This window comes from Puma concolor, chromosome B4 (assembly GCF_028749965.1).
Source record: "Puma concolor isolate L17-30 chromosome B4, mPumCon1.1.hap2, whole genome shotgun sequence".
In the NCBI taxonomy this organism is placed as follows: Eukaryota; Metazoa; Chordata; class Mammalia; order Carnivora; family Felidae; genus Puma; species Puma concolor.
In genome coordinates this window covers 91,496,967-91,513,211 of record NC_141673.1, presented here as the reverse complement: position 1 = coordinate 91,513,211, position 16,245 = coordinate 91,496,967, and the positions used below count along the sequence as shown (strand labels likewise).

The 16,245-nt window shown below is 36.2% G+C and overlaps 1 protein-coding gene across 5 annotated transcripts in view; it reads left to right on the top strand.

The window, feature by feature from the left end:
- The window catches only part of PIK3C2G (phosphatidylinositol-4-phosphate 3-kinase catalytic subunit type 2 gamma), a 539,869-nt gene that overhangs the window by 260,713 nt on the left and 262,911 nt on the right, over nucleotides 1–16,245 (top strand). For 4 of the 5 annotated variants that reach the window (XM_086713962.1, XM_086713960.1, XM_086713958.1 and 1 more), the window contains exons 8-9: nucleotides 2,429–2,492; nucleotides 14,714–14,836. In XM_086713962.1, coding sequence (XP_086570088.1) covers nucleotides 2,429–2,492; nucleotides 14,714–14,836 — 187 coding nt within the window. The remainder of the gene's footprint in view (nucleotides 1–2,428; nucleotides 2,493–14,713; nucleotides 14,837–16,245) is intronic. The other variant, XM_086713961.1, reaches the window with a different exon arrangement.

The following is a 16,245-nucleotide window of genomic DNA, read 5'->3' as shown; positions in this document are numbered from 1 at the left end:
ATATCTTCCAGACTTTATAGGCTGACCTCAGTACAGGATCTTCACCTGCAGGTGAGGCACACTGGAGCATGCTATGGCTGTGAGTCTAGTGGTGCAGGGCACCAAGTATACAGTCATGTGGAAGACCCAGGTCTGGTGAATGTGATGTCTCCTCAGCTCAGGCCACTGGGGCCTACAACATCTTTAACAAGTGCTGTTGGCATCTTCAGTGGTGTTTCTGGGTCCAGCAGCTAGGGCCCAGGGTAGGCAATGGTTGTTGCTAGAGTTGGTGGCACACACACATAGAGTTTGGGTGTCAGCTGCAAGTGCCTGTGTAGTGGCAGGAACTGGTTGCAGACGTACATATAGTAAGGGGGAGGGCAGGGCTGGCAGCAAGGGCTACGACTCACTGTAGGTGCACTGGCACTGTGGGGCCCTGGATGTTGGTATGCACTCCTGTGGCTGCAGTCTCACCTTGGTCATGTGCACAGCAATGAAGGCTATTATGGGATTCAGGCTGGTTAGATACAGGTACACAGCTGGAGTGGCTGGTTGCAAGCAAGCCCAACAGTGTAGGCCAGTCACAGGAAACAGGGCCAGAACCAGGCCCACAAGCATCTGTGGGGGTCCTGGCAATTGGTGTGCATTCCTGTGCCTGCAGCGTCTCCCTAAAACATGTGCATGGCAGTGAAGGCCAGTACAGAAACCAGGCCAAGGGCTTGCAGGTGCACACCTTGGGAACCAGCTGCCAGTGAGCCTTAGGGTGGCAGTGGGTAGGAAAGGGAGCTGGGAGGGACTCAAGCAGCTGCTGTTTGTGAATATGAATACCTGTGTGTGATAGGGGGAGGGAAACAGTGAAATCATCCTGCGGCTCTGCAGCTGCTGTGTTGGCTGTTGATTTCTCCAGTGGTGAACGGTACTGGGGCCCTCTGCATTGCAGGTCACTGGGAACCACAGTAACTCCCCCTACACTACTGATGCTGGCAGCCCCTTCTTCCTTGTTCCTGGCTGTCTTTACATATCTCAGCTTTGCTGGTCTCTGGGTAGGGTAAAATCAATGCAGGTCCTTCTTGCAGTGTCCCAAAAGGCTGGGGGAAGCTGCTGGCTCACCTACTGTCCCTTTCCCAGCAAGGGGATTTCCCTATGGACAGTGAGCAGTGCTGGCCTGCAGGATGAGATGATGCAGGCAAAATGAAAGTGCCCTCCCATTTTTGTGTGGTTATTCTCAGGGTTTCTTGTTCTACAGTGTTGTCAAAGTTTCTTGCAAGGATTCCTAAGCTCTCCCAGAGCTGTTTTTGTTCATAGATAGTTGTCTAATTGTGAGAATACAGAGACTGGGATCTCGTACTTTGCCATCTTGGAGACCTCCAAGTTGGAGACCTCCAAGACTGCTCTGTAATACAATGCTATTCTGCCTTCCCTCCTCAGACTACTTTATGGTGCCATTAAAAGATCACACACTAGATGGCAGGAGCTTTATTTTCAGTTTCACTCTTCCCTGACTTAACTTCCTCTTAGAAGTTGGGCAAATCATATACCTTCATTAGTTTCCAGGGTGTTTTCTATAAAATAAATATAATGCTTAACAGCAAGGTGCTGAGGGTATATATTCTTGAGGGTCTTTTAAGTTTTGGGGTCATATTTTATATAAAAACCCTCCCTTCAATAGCCAAATCTTTCACTATTCTTTTCCTATACCTCCACTGATTTTTTACATGGTCAATGCATTTTGTCTTTGAACTGTCAGATTTAATCCAACTGAAGTGATGATTTAATAAAGGCTGAGAAGGCAGTTATTGTAAAATACATTGGTGTGTCTTTAACACTTTTTGTGTTGTATGATTTGTTCAATTCAGCGGTTTTCAGGAAGAGAAATGGGAAGAGAAAGTCATGATGTTTGGAAAATAATTTTGATTAGTGAAGTAAGAAGAACCTCTGCTCATCTCACATGTATTCCACCTAAACATAGATAAGGTTGGGGAAATAAGAGAAGCTTAGGGCAAAAAGATACAGAGGTTTGATGCCAAAGACAGCCTTATCTATTATAAATATATGTCATTAATTCTGAGAGCAATTCTCTACAAGTGTTTGCATATTTAACAACTCTTGATGTTAGTATTTGTCATTATCTGCTCATAAATCCTTTCATAACTTACATTTTGAAGTAAGAATAGTTTGATATTATGAACAGTCTTTGAGAGGTTTGGTTAATTTGTCATGGGTTTCTTTGGAGTTCTAAAGTTTTCAGATATGTCTGTAGGCTATCAAGTTACACAAAGTTTATAAACATCCTTCCGAAATGGTTTTTATAAACCGTGTCAGTAGCAATCCTTTTTAAGCCATGTCTGCTATAGAATCATGGACAAAACAGAACTTATGATAAATATGCTAAAGTTAATATAAGTTTTCTTACCCACTTTTAGACAAAGTCATTTTTTTTTCCTTCCAGACAGTGCCTCTCAACAGTAATCAAAAAATATGACTTCCACCTGAAATGCCTATTGAAAACCCAGGTATTAACTTTTGTTACTTCATCTATCAATTCAATAAGTATTTATTAACCATAAAAAATTTTTGCAATTTTCTGAAGACGCAAAGATGAATAAAGTAGAATGTCAATATCTGAGCAGCTTTCATTCTATTGTGGCAAAACACACAAGTAAATAGATGTGTATGAATAAAGTGTCATAGGTACTGTGAATGTGAAAGACCTATGTGTATACAGGACACAAAAGAAAGTTATCAATTTTACCTATTTGATCTGAATGTTGAAAAATGAGTATGCCAACTAAGGCACATGGTGAAAGAAGGTGGGGAGTGGGGATAACTTTTAGTGAAGAACAACATAAAGAGAAGCAGTTAGGAAAAGCCTAGAATGATTAGAAAACTGTATGAAATTTGGAATGGCTACAACTAGGGTTCAGTTTGAGAGACTGGAAAGAGACCAGATGAAAGGGGCAAACAGGGGCCAACTTATGTAGGATCCTAAGGACACTTTATGGACAATTTAAGGATTTTCTAATTTATCAGCTGATGACATAGAGCCATTATGCAAGGCAACAGAATGACAGATGGATGACTAGAGGCGCACTTCATTAGCCCAAAGAGATGATAAGGGTATTGACAAAAACTCTACAATAGTGGTGGTCAGGAGGGGACAAATTCATAATACGTGAAAATGTGCAATTTATATGATTTGGTGAAAGACTATGAGTAAAACAAAAGAAGAGGGTGTCTAGAATACCTCCACATTCCTGGCTGCCAAGTGACTACATAGAAACATCAGTTTACTAAAATAGCAGAAAGGAGAAGCTAGCTTGGCAGGGAAATATGATGGACTTAGCCCAAGATTACTGAGATTTGGTCACCAACTGGGCATCAAAGTTGTGGTCACCATTAGGCAGACCATATCTTATAGCTTATTCTTCCAGGGAAGGGTTAAATCTTCCACAGATAATACTTGCTGTGATTATAGAAAACTGTGTAAATACAGTGTTTTAAAACAAGTGAGGGTTTATTTTTCCATTAAATAATTGACTCCTGATATATATGAAAAGATAAAGAGCCTAAGTAACTATTCCTAATATTAATTAACAGTAGAAGATTCTGAAAATAATAAATACTTCTGGATAGATACCAAACTCATGTGAATTCCACATAAATATTTAAAGACATGATGATGACAAATACACAACTCATATTCCCTCCCAAAATGTAATCCTATCACTCGAATTCCATTTTTCTTTCTTGAGTCTGGCTTAAATATATAAGTTTAAAATGTGAAATGTGAAAGAAACTCACAGAAGATTGGTTTGAGTCTCATAAAAGTGTCATAATTAGTACTTCTTTCAGCTTGATTCTTCACCTTTGTGATAGTCATTCTTTTGAGTGTAGAATTTGAAATTTACCAGGTACACAAGGCAGACGAAGACTTCATTCCTAGATCATTTATGTCTCTTGACTATATATAGATATACTTTTGAGGTTATGATAGCCTACTTATGATGACTGGTAATTATCTAAATGTCTCAGTACTGCTCATGTATCACAGATGCCTTTTTATACATACACACATGCACACAAATTGTTGAGAATCTGTAAAGTTCTTAATTTCCAAGAAGTTTCTAACTCTTATACAAAGCCTCCAATATTTCCACTTTGAAAGAATCCATTGATTATTGTAAATTTTTTCAGTATGACTTGAAAGTTGGCAAAACATCAAATAATTACTGTCTTTACATTAACACAGGCAAATAGTTATCATCACCCACATCTGACTTATCTTGTAAATAGGCCACAGTGTCTGTGATTTTCCAGATGAACTCCTTCCAAAACAATGGTCTTTTTAAATGTGATTCTTCCTATGAGGCATCACTAGCAAATATCTGAGAAATGAGGACAGACTGCGGTACTTCTATTTATTTGACAACTGCATTAAGTAATATTTCATCAATGTCAAAAATAGTGCCAACATGAACAATGTTTTTTTTATATTTCCCAAACTTGGATTATTAAACAATTAAAAAAAAATAGAAAACATGCAGGCTGAATAAATATGACACAGATATTATTGAATAATATGGGTAATTTAAATTTTCAAATATTTTCTTTCCCCAGCCATGGTCATTTAACATATTTTAGATTTGATTTATTTCACTTTTGGGGCCCTGATTATTATGTTTGCTAAGTAGCTAATTTTGTAAGCAATTTACATAGAACTTTTATTTTGACATTTTATTCCTCTCTTCTATGCCACTAATATCCAGAAAGGTATGGAACGTTTTCTATATTCATTCTATATTCTGTGTTCATCTCTAATATTTCAGAGAAATTAAGAATAAAAGAAAAAGAATTTCTCCCCTAAGGTATTACTTAATGCTTACTTAGCTTACTTAATGTTAATTAGTGAACTATTTATTCACTAGAATCAAGAGAAATAGAAATCTGGAGTGCCTGGGTGACTCAGTTGGTTAAGCATCTGACTCGATTTCATCTCAGGTCATGATTTCAGTTTGTGGGTTCAAGCCCCATGTCAGGCTCTGCACCAACAGTATGGAGCCTGCTTGGGATTCTTTCTCCCTCTCTCTCTGCCTCTCCCCTGCTGTCTCTCACTCTCTCTCAAAAAAAAAAAAAAAAGAGAGAGAGAGACAGAGAAATAGAAAACAAAACCGTACTCTGAAGTTGCTGATGATCTACTTGGAAAGACAGCATATTCATAAATAATGTACATAGAGTGGTATATATACAAAGCAAAACAGTGTAAAACAAGATTTCAATCTAGGTGCAAGAATCAACTTCTGATTCAAAGTTGCTTCTTCCTAGTAGCTTCTAATGCACTGTCTCCAAAATTTATATTACAGTGCCAAATAGGACCTTTTAACAAAGTTAGCAATCCTTATTACTGATGACAAGCTTATACTAGAATCTAATAACTGATGAATTAATTATAAACTGATAAATATGAACTGAGAAAAATCTACTCATGCTTTAAAATATGGTTTGTCTTCATGAAACATCTGCTTGGTCTAAAAAGAGCTAAAAACCTCCAAACACTTTACCATCTAGCTCATGACACAGAAAGTGTACAAACTAGATAACCAGAATGGCACCTCTATTTTTCAGGTTTAAGTAACTAAATGAGTAACACAGAATAATAATTATCTCACACTTTCCCCTCCCTAAGACCTAAATCCAACTGTATTCAGTTTCTAGACAGAAGCTAAAAATTCCACGTGTAAGTAGAAATAAAGGGGGCACATAAGGATCTTCTGTATTTGGCTTTATTAGAACTGAAGCTCTTTTAGTAACAAGCAGACCTAATCCAAATTGTTGGATTTTTAGAAGTGCCAAATTCAAACATAATTTGTTTTTTAAATGCTTATTTATTTTTGAGAGAGAGGAAAAAGAGAGAATGCAAGTACATGAACGGGGGAGGGACAGAGAGAGGAAGACAGAGATTCCCAAGCGGGCTCCACACTGTCAGTGCAGAGCCCAACGTGAGGCTCGAACTCACGAACCATGAGATCATGACCTGAACGAAAATCAAGAGTCAGATGTTTAACCAACTGAGCCATCCAGGCACCCCTCAAACATAATTTAAACAGAGTGGCAGTAAGGACAGAATTTAGGTACAGAGACTCCAAAGTCAGATAGCAGTATATGCCAACCCTACACTAAAGAAAGTTTTTATTCAACTTTCTTAGAGTTCATATTATTCATCACTAGAGTGAATTTAATAAAATATAACAATGATATTTTTAAAATTAATAAAAAACATATGAGATATGTTTAATATAATATAGTGGCTGGAAGATAAAATGTGTTCAGGTAAAGATAAGTACAAGTGTCAGTTTAGTGCTATTAGAGTTATTATTTTTAAAGTTATATATTTTGGGGGGGCTGATTATCATAAGTTTTTATTGCTAAAGTAGAGGACTGAGTAGGATTCAGAAGAAAGAAGAAAAATGTCACAAAACCGATTTGTATTCAACATAGAATATAAGAAGTGAGAAAAGAACAAAAAATCGTAAGAAGAAAATAGGACAAAATGAATAGGTAACAAGAACCTGGTTAAAGGTTACAAAAGAAGAAGTCAAGGAGATGAAGGAGATAAAGTCAGGTCACAAGAAAAATAAAACACAATTGCAGAATTGGAAACTACCCTAGCAGAAATAAAGGGCATAGTGAAACTACTAAAAGTCAAACCTATTATGTATAGGACATTTTCAGACTTAAGGAAGCAAAAAATGAAAAACTGAAAATAGATCTCCAATAAGGAAAATAATCACTAGCCAACATAATTTGTATTCCAAGTGAGATCAAAAGCATTGAAGGATTTTGCCAAAGGAATAACATGATCTGACATTTTATTTGGGATGTGTGCAGTGAATTATATAATACATGAGGAACATTTAATAATACATATACAAACTAAACAATAATACCTGAGCAGGCATTCTTATTAAACAGTAAGTTTAGGAACAAAATATTGCCAGTATCGTAGGATCTGCCCGTGTGCCACTTTATATCTCTTTTCTCTACATGAGAGGTATCCTTTGGTGAAAAGTATTTTGTAGGTTTTGTTTTCACCATTTTACCTTTTCACATTACCATCAAAGGATATCTATGCATTCATTAGAAATATACATTTTAGCTTTCCTTTTTAATGTCTCCATAAGTAGAATAAAACTGTATGTACTTTTTGAGCCATGTAACTTTTGCTCATTGTTTTTCAGATTTATCCACCTTGTTCTATGTGGTTTTGCTTTGTTTTCATTGATGTATGGTATTCAATTAGCTCAAAGAACCTCAATTTATTTATGTAATCCACTGTTGATGTACACCTGAGCTAATATCAAGAATTTCTCTAGGGTATATACCTAGGGTCATAGACACTTTTTAATAGGGTCACACATATTTCGTAACAGATGAGAGTTCCCATTGCCCCATCTTCTCACCATGTGGTATAGTTCAACTTTTTACATTTTTGCTTAAGTGGGGAGAGAGTTAAGATGTGGAGTAGGAGAAGGACCTTATGCTTGCCATGTCTCTTGAACACAGCTAGATAACTATCAAATAATTCTGAACACCCAGGAAATTGATCTGAGGAATGAGAGAACAAACTGTACAACTAGAAGGAAAAAGGAGGTCACATTGTGGAATGCAGGAGGTGTGGAGATACGATTTGGGGGAGAAAGGAATCACAGGTGCTGTGCAGGGAAGGGAGCCCTGATCATGGAGGGAGGGGAGAGAAGGAATGAGAGAGAAAGATAAAGCAGCATGCAGGGATTGCACAAGAAGAACACTTCCCCAAAACAATGCTGACTGGGAAAATGAGAGGGACTGATTATCGCAAGATTTTACAAGCAGCAGAGCTAAAAGTCTGAAGTTTTAGAAGTTTGTGCCATTGCCAGAGTCAAGCATGGCAGGCATAGGGGTCTCCTGTGCAGAATGAGGGCAGAGGCCCAGGAGTGGACAGCATGCTCTGAGGAGCTCCTGGATCATTCTGGGAGAGACAGTTCCCCTTCTTGCAGTACATTTGGAAGAGGCAGCATTGCCTCTCGGGACAAAAGAGCTAGTGGGTGCCACGGAGCTGCTTCATTCACTAGCATATAAGCAGAGACACCTGCTGAGGGCAGCTAACCTGGATGCTGGCTGTTTTATGCTTTATGCTTTACCATAAAAATCCAAGTCCCTGCAATTCGTACAACTGCTTTTCTGAGAGAAACCATTATCAGCCACAAGGGAGTGAGACCCTCCCCTAGGGTATCAGCACAAGTCTGCCCCACACTAAGTCCCTAAAATCTGGAGTTTTGAAACCCAGCCACTCATCTGAGTTAAAACGGAGGAACAGTGCACCAACAGGCCTTCAGACAGATCAAACGTAGACAGGGTGAAGGCAGGGATCTGACAGAAGCCTGGGTCACAAGGGGAGAGATTGTTCCCCCTTCTGTGAAGACCTCCTCAACAGCAGTGGGCACGAAATACCCTCCCTGGGGAAGAGAGTGGGCTGATGCCATTGTTTACCCCTCTTATCAGTACAGCAAACTTTAGGGAGCAGTACAGCACACACAGTGGAGGATTGAACCAGTTACTGCAAGACCTACCCCCTGGCACTCTGCAGGTAGCTTTTTTACTAGGGCAAGTCTGATTGAGATCCAGAGCAGCAGGGGGCCCCTCCCCAGAAGACCAGCACAAACCTCCCATATGCACCAGATCTACTGATCATAGAGTGCTGCAAAGCTTCAGCTCTAGTGGAAACGGGACCAGGCACACGCTTTCCTGATACACAAAAGATAGAGTCCTAGAGAAAATTCCAAGATGGAGGAATTCATCCCAAAAGAAAGAACAAGAACATATCATGGCCAGGGAGTTAATCAAAACAGATATAAGTATTATGTTGGAACCAGAATTTAAAGCAATAATCATAAAATACTAGCTGGTCTTGAGAAACAGAAGAAACCAGAGAGACCCTTTATTGCAGTGATAAAAGACCTAAAAACTAGTTAGCCAAAATAAAAAGTGCTGTAACTGGGATGCAAAACCAAAAGTGCTATAACTGGGATGCAAAACCGACTGGCTTAGTGACTCCAAGGATGGAAGAAGCAGAGGAACAAATAAGTGATACAGAAGATAAAATTATGGAAAATAATGAATCTGAAAAGAAGAGATTAAGAAAAATTATGGATTATGAATGTAGACTTAGAGAACTCAGTAACACCATAAAGCATAATAACATTCATATCATAGGAGTCCCAGAAGCAGAGGGGGGAAAAAGGGGCAGAAAGTTTATTTGAGCAAATTATAGCTGAAAACTTCCCTAATCTGGGGAAAGAAACAGACATCCAAATCCAGGAGGCACAGAAAACTCCCATCAAAATCAACAAAACCAGCCAACACCAAAACATTTCGTAGTAAAATTTGCAAAATACTGAGGTAGGGAAAAACACCTGAAAGCATCAAGGGAAAAGAAATCCCTAACCTACAAGGGAAGACAAATCAGGTGAACAGCAGATCTATCCACAGAAACTTGCCAGAAAGGAGTGGCATGATATATTCAACATACTAAATGGAAAAAATATACAGCCAAAAATGTTTTATCCAGCAAGACTGTCATTCAAAATATAAGGAGAGATAAAGAGTTTCCCAGAAAAACAAAAACTAAAGGAGTTCATGAACACTAAACAGCCCTGCAAGAAATATCTTTAAAGGAGACACTTTGAGTGGGAAAGAAAGATCAAAAGCAATAAAGCCTAGAAAAGAACAGAGAAAATCTCGAGAAACCACTTTACACTAAATGGCACTAAATTCATATCTATCAATAATCACTCTGACTGTAAATGGACTAAATGCTCTAATCAAAAGACAAAGGGTATCAAAATGGCTAAAAAAAAAAAAAAACACACAAAAAAAAACCCCAAGACCCATCTATATGCTGCCTACAAGAGACTCACTTAGACATAAAGACACCTATAGATTGAAAGTGAGGGCATGAAGAAACATTTATCATACTTATATGTTAAAAGAAGGCTGAGTAGTAACACTTATATCAGACAAACTAGATTTTAAAGCAAAGACTATAAAAAGAGATGAAGAAGAGCACTATATCATAATAAAGGGGAATATCCAACAAGAGATATAACACTTGTAAATATTTATGCCCCCAAATTAAAACACCTAAATATATAAATCAATTAATAACAAACATAAAGGAAGTCATTGATAATAATACAACAATAGTTGGAGATTTTAACATCCCGCTTACAGTAATGGACATATCATCTAAACAGAATATCAATAAAGAAACAATTGTTTTGACTCATACACTGGACCAGATGGGATTTAACAGATACATTCAGAACATTTCAACCTAAAGCAGCAGAATACACATTCTTTTCAAGTGCACATAGGAATAGGACATTCTCCAGAATAGATCCCATACTAGGTCACAAATCAGGCCTCAACAAATACAAAGAGATTAAGATCATACCATGCATATTTTCTGAACACAACACTATGAAACTTGAAGCCAACCACAAGAAAAAATTTGGAAAAACCACAAATACATGGAGGTTAAAAAACATGTTACTAAAGAATGAATAGGTCAACCAGAAAATTTAAGAACTTAAAAATTACATGGAAACAAATGAAAATGAAAACATGACAGTCCAGAATCTCTGGGATGCTGCAAAGGCCGTTGTAATAGGGAAGTGTATAGCAATACAGACCTACCTCAAGAAGCAAGAAAAGTGTCAAATACAAAACCTAACATTACACCTAAAGGAGCTATAAAAGAAACAGTAAATAAAGCCTAAAGCCAACAGAAAAAAGGGAAATAATAAAGATTAGAGCAGAAATAAGTGATACAGAAACAAACAAACACCAGTAGAAGAGATCAAGGAAACTAAGAAATGGTTCTTTGAGAGGATTAATAAAATTGATAAACCCCTAACCAGACTTTTCAAAGAGAAAATGTACCCAAAAAATTAAAATCATGAATGACAGAAAAGAGATCACAACCAACACCACAGAAATACAAACAATAATAAGAGAACATTATGAAAAATTATATGCCAACATATTGAGTAAACTGTAAGAAACAGAAAAATTCCCAGAAATATACAAAACTGAATACCAAAACTGAAACAAGAAGAAATGGAAAATTTGAACAGACCCACAATCAGCAGAGAAATTGAATCAGTAATCAAAAATCTCCCAACAAAAAAAAGTCCAGGGCCAAATGCCTTTACAGGGGAATTCTACCAATCATTTAAAGAAGAGTAAATACATGCTCTTTTCAAGCTATTCCAAAAAAGTAAAAATGGAAAGAAAACCTCCAAATTCATTCTACAAAGCTAGTATGACCTTGATTCAAAAATCAGACAAAGACCCAACTAAAAAGGAAAATTACAGGCCAATATCCCTGACGAACATGGATGCAAAAATTCCCAAGAAGATACTAGCAAATCTAATCCAACATTACATTAAAAGTGTTATTTTCCACAATCAAGTTGGATTTATTCCCGGGCTGCATGGATATTTGCAAACATGCATTAATATTTGCAAACAAATTAATGTGATACACCACCTTAATAAAAGACAGAATGAGAAACATATGATCTTCTCAATAGATGCAAAAAAAGCATTTGACAAAATACAGCATCCATCCTTGAAAGAAAAAAAAAAAAACCTTAACAAAGTAGAGATAGAGGGAACTTACCTCAACATCATAAAACCATATATGAAGATCCACTGCTAATATCATCCTCAATGGGGAAAAACTGAGAGCTTTTCCTCTGCAGTCAGGAAAAAGACAGGGATGTCCACTCTCACCATTGTTATTTAACATAGTACTGGAAGTCCTAGCCTCAGCAATCAGACAACAAAATGACGTAAAAGGCATCCAAATTGGCAAGAAAGAAGTTAAACTTTTCACTATTTTCAGAAGACATGATACTCCAGGTAGAAAATCTGAAAGACTCCACCAAAAAAAATTGCTAGAATTGATAAACTAATTCAGCATAGTCACAAGATACAAACTCAATGCACAGAAATCTGTTCCATTTCTACATACCAATAATGAAGAAGCAGAAATAGAAATCAAGGAATCAATCCTATTTACAACTGCACCAAAAACCATAAGATATCTAGGAATAAACCTAACCAAAAAGGTAAATGATCTGTACTCCGTAAACTATAAAACACTGATGAAAGATATTGAAGATGACACACAGAAATAGAAAAACATTCCATGCTCATGGATTGGAAGAACAAATATTGTTAACATAATTTTATTACCCAAAGCAATCTAGATATTTAATGCAATCCCTATCCAAATACTACCAGCATTTTTGCAAAAAAAAAAAAAAAGAACAAACAATCCTAAAATTTGTATGGAACCCCAAAAGACAAAGTAGTGTTGAAAAAGAAAACCAAAACTGGAGGCATCATGATTCCAGACTTCACTCTGTATTACAAAGCTGTAATCATCAAAACAGTACGGTTGGTATTGGCACAAAAAAACATGGCACAAAAAACAGACACAAAGATCAGCGGGACATAATACAGAACCCTCAAATGGACCCACAAATGTATGGTCAATTAATCTTTGACAAAGGAGGAAAAAATGTCCAATGGAAAAAGGCAGTCTCTTCAACAAATGGTGTTGGAAAAACTGAACAGCAACATGCAGAATGATGAATCTGGACCACTTTCTTACACCATACACGAAAATAAATTCGAAATTGATGAAATGCCTACATGTAAGACAGGAAACCATAAAACTCCTAGAGGAGAACACAGGCAACATCCTCTGCTAAGGGTTAGTTATCTGCTAAGGGTTAGTATCCAAAATCTATAAAGAACTTACCGAATTCAGCACCCCAAAAAGCAAATAATCCAGTTAAGAAATGGGCAGAAGATATGAATAGACATTTTTCCAAAGAAGACATACAGATGGCCAATATACACATGAAAATATGCTCAACATTTCTCATCATCAGGGAAATATAAATCAAAACCACAATGAGGTACAACCTCACACCTGTCAGAAGGGCTGAAATTAACAACACAAGAACAGTGGGTGTTGGCAAGGATGGGGAGAAAGGGGAACCCCCTTATACTCTTGGTGGAAATGCAAACTGGTACAGGACCATGGAAAATGGTTAGAGGTGCCTGAAAAATTTAAAAATAGAACTACTCTACAACCCAGCAATTGTACTACTGGGTGTTTACCCAAAGGATACCAAAATATTGATTCAAAGGGGGAAGTAAAGAAAGGGGCATATATGGAGCTGAAATCTCTGAATAAATCCCAGACATTGGATAGACTGTCACCTGTAAAAAGTGAGAGAAGGAAAACAATGCCTACAGACCAAGAGAGCTTTTGAGAAAGCCTCTCTCTGCCCAGGAGCTTTGAGTGAGGAAAATGATTACCTGAAAAATTGTCTGGGTAGCTGTGAAGTATTAATTTACACGATAGTAAGAATTTATGCCAAAAAATTGTGCCAGAATATAGTGACTATTTTGGACACAGGCAGAAGCAAATGCAAAACCACTATAAGGGAACACTTTTCTAAACTCCAAAACCATGGAGTTTCCTCTAATATACACACACACATAAATACGTGCTGGTAAAAGGGGAATAATCAGCTTAAAATTTACAAATCCTATGATGGCTGATCCATCATATGAGAGATTCTTCAGATATCAAGCATGTATTTGCACTGGATTTCAGGAGACAGTGTATTTGCACTGGATTTCAGGCTAGATTTGAGCATATTTTTTCATAGAGGTGACACCTGGCCAAGATTTGGATATGATTGTCCTAAGAAAATATATAAGAAGGAAAAATGGAAAGCTTGTTATGTTAACATTTCAGAACATCTAATATTTAGATGGAAAAGGGAGTTTGGATCACAAATGGAGTACACAAAGTACTGAGACCTAAGCCATAATAAGACTGTAGTTTAATGTACATAAAGGTAGTTGCTGTTACTAGAAAATTTTAGCCTGAAAAAAAAGAAGAAAAGAAAAGGGAAACATGATAATCATTTTCATGTATTTGATGGCTGTTCAAGTGAAAAGGTAATTAGCTTTACTGTAAGTACCTCTGGAATGATAAGTTGGAATAAATGGTTGCAAACTTAGAGACAGTCATCTTGATTCAATATGAGAAAAATCTTTGTAACAATTACTTGTTCAAAAATTGATAGACTGTCCTGTCAGTAGAGAATTCTTCCACATTACAGGTATGCAAGCAGTCATGAATGTTCCATTACATAGGAGTTTGCTAAATTTTTTCTATCTCTGTGACTCTTTGAGTTAGTGAATACTGACAAGAATGCAGCTTTGTTATTTTATGTGCTATATTCCAAGCTTATCTCAGGAAATATTTGATGTAACATAGACTCTGAAGGAGCAGCATTCCAGTACTTTAGATATTAATCATATCTTAAAATTATTTTGAACATTGGAGAAGATTGATGACAAATTTTTCTCCTCTGCATTGTTCTGGAAGACAAAACAAAAGAACGTATCATTCCCTCCCACTGTCATTTAGCTGTTCTGGAGAATCATATTGAGTTCACATAAATAAAATAACTGGCTTTTTCCACATGAACTACTCATAAATTTTTCTTTTCCATGTTATAATTGAGTAGTTGTGTTTTCTTAATCTGGAAAAGACTTAAAATGCATCCAAATTAAATTGCATTTTCTTATTTTTCATCCACAGCAAAATGTAGATAATATTATTGAAGAAGTAAAAAATATATGCAGTGTTCTGGGGTGTGTGGAGACCAAACAAATTACAGATGCTGTAAATGAACTAAATCTAACTCTTCAGAGAAATGCAGAGGTAAATATACTCATTTATTAGACAGTAATTATTTTAAACCTGAGTTCAATAATTAAGAAGAGTGAAAGAATTTTGCCTACTGTGTGTGTGTGTCTGTGTATGTGTGCATAAATATTTCAATCATTTGGGAGTAATGGAAACTTGATTCTATTACACGAAATAGATTATTATACCAAAAGGATTCAATTAAATTAAAAGGAAATTTCTTACACCTTTGAAGTTTGTAACTGCAATGTATCTTCCAAGTGAGACTCAAATCAATCCTACTATCCTACCTAGAGGAAACAATTATATAACATTCACAAGTGTTTGTATAGACTATTAATGGCTTTCATGTGCACCAGTATATTCAGGAGTAAGTATCCATGCTTATGTGGACAAGCACACAAATAGGAAAGACCAGACCAGTTTTTTGTGGTATCTTTTGCTGAATTTGCAGTGCATACTGCTTATATATAATGCATTAATACCATTTTTTTCCAGTTAAAAAAAATAAGTATTATATGTTTTTTTTTTAATCTCAGAAATCTAATATAGAATTACAGGTGTGATTATTGCCCAAGAAAAAGATTAGGAAATCTGGTCACAATAATCCATTCAATCTTGTTATTAGTTTAGCAAATGATGAAGAAAAAAGATATGATGATGGTAATAACTAATACTTGATAGTACACTGCAATAATAAAATAGTTTCACTTATTTATTACTTCATTTCATTTCACTTTTATTTCATTTCAGTTCATCCTCCCAACAATACACCATGAAGTTGGTGTTTTAATGTTAATTTTATTATTAAAATCAGATGCTTAGAATGCTCATGTACAGAGGATTAATAAGTGGCCAAATAGAGATTTTAAACTAGGCCTCTTCCTCAATGTATGTGAAACTTAATAAGAAAGAGTGATTACATTCATTCTTTACCTGAAGGGAAAGGAACAGCACAGATTATATTACCTTGAATATGCCAACCTTGAAATTTCAAAAGGACTGATTTAGAAAGTGGACAATTATATTAATATATATAAATCATCATCATTGTTTCAAATGTTGGACTTTCTATGTCTTATTTTAATTAGAACTTAGTTTTGTAATTATAGAGTAATAATGAATATAAAAATTTGAATACTTTGTTTGCATTACATATAGGGACAGTGATGACTCAGGAGCAGTGGAATCATCCTATCAAAAGATTTTCCAGATAAACATTCATTAAAAGCTAAAATTACAAAGCATGAAGAAGTCAAAATTTAAACAATATAATCAATAAATATCAAAATTCGATGTCTGAAATTAATATGTGTTCATTTCCTTACATTTTTCTTAATGGGAAAATATCTACTCTTACACCTTCCAATAGAAGAAAATGAAGTAACTATATAGTCTCCAAAGCTGTTTTTGTATGTACATAT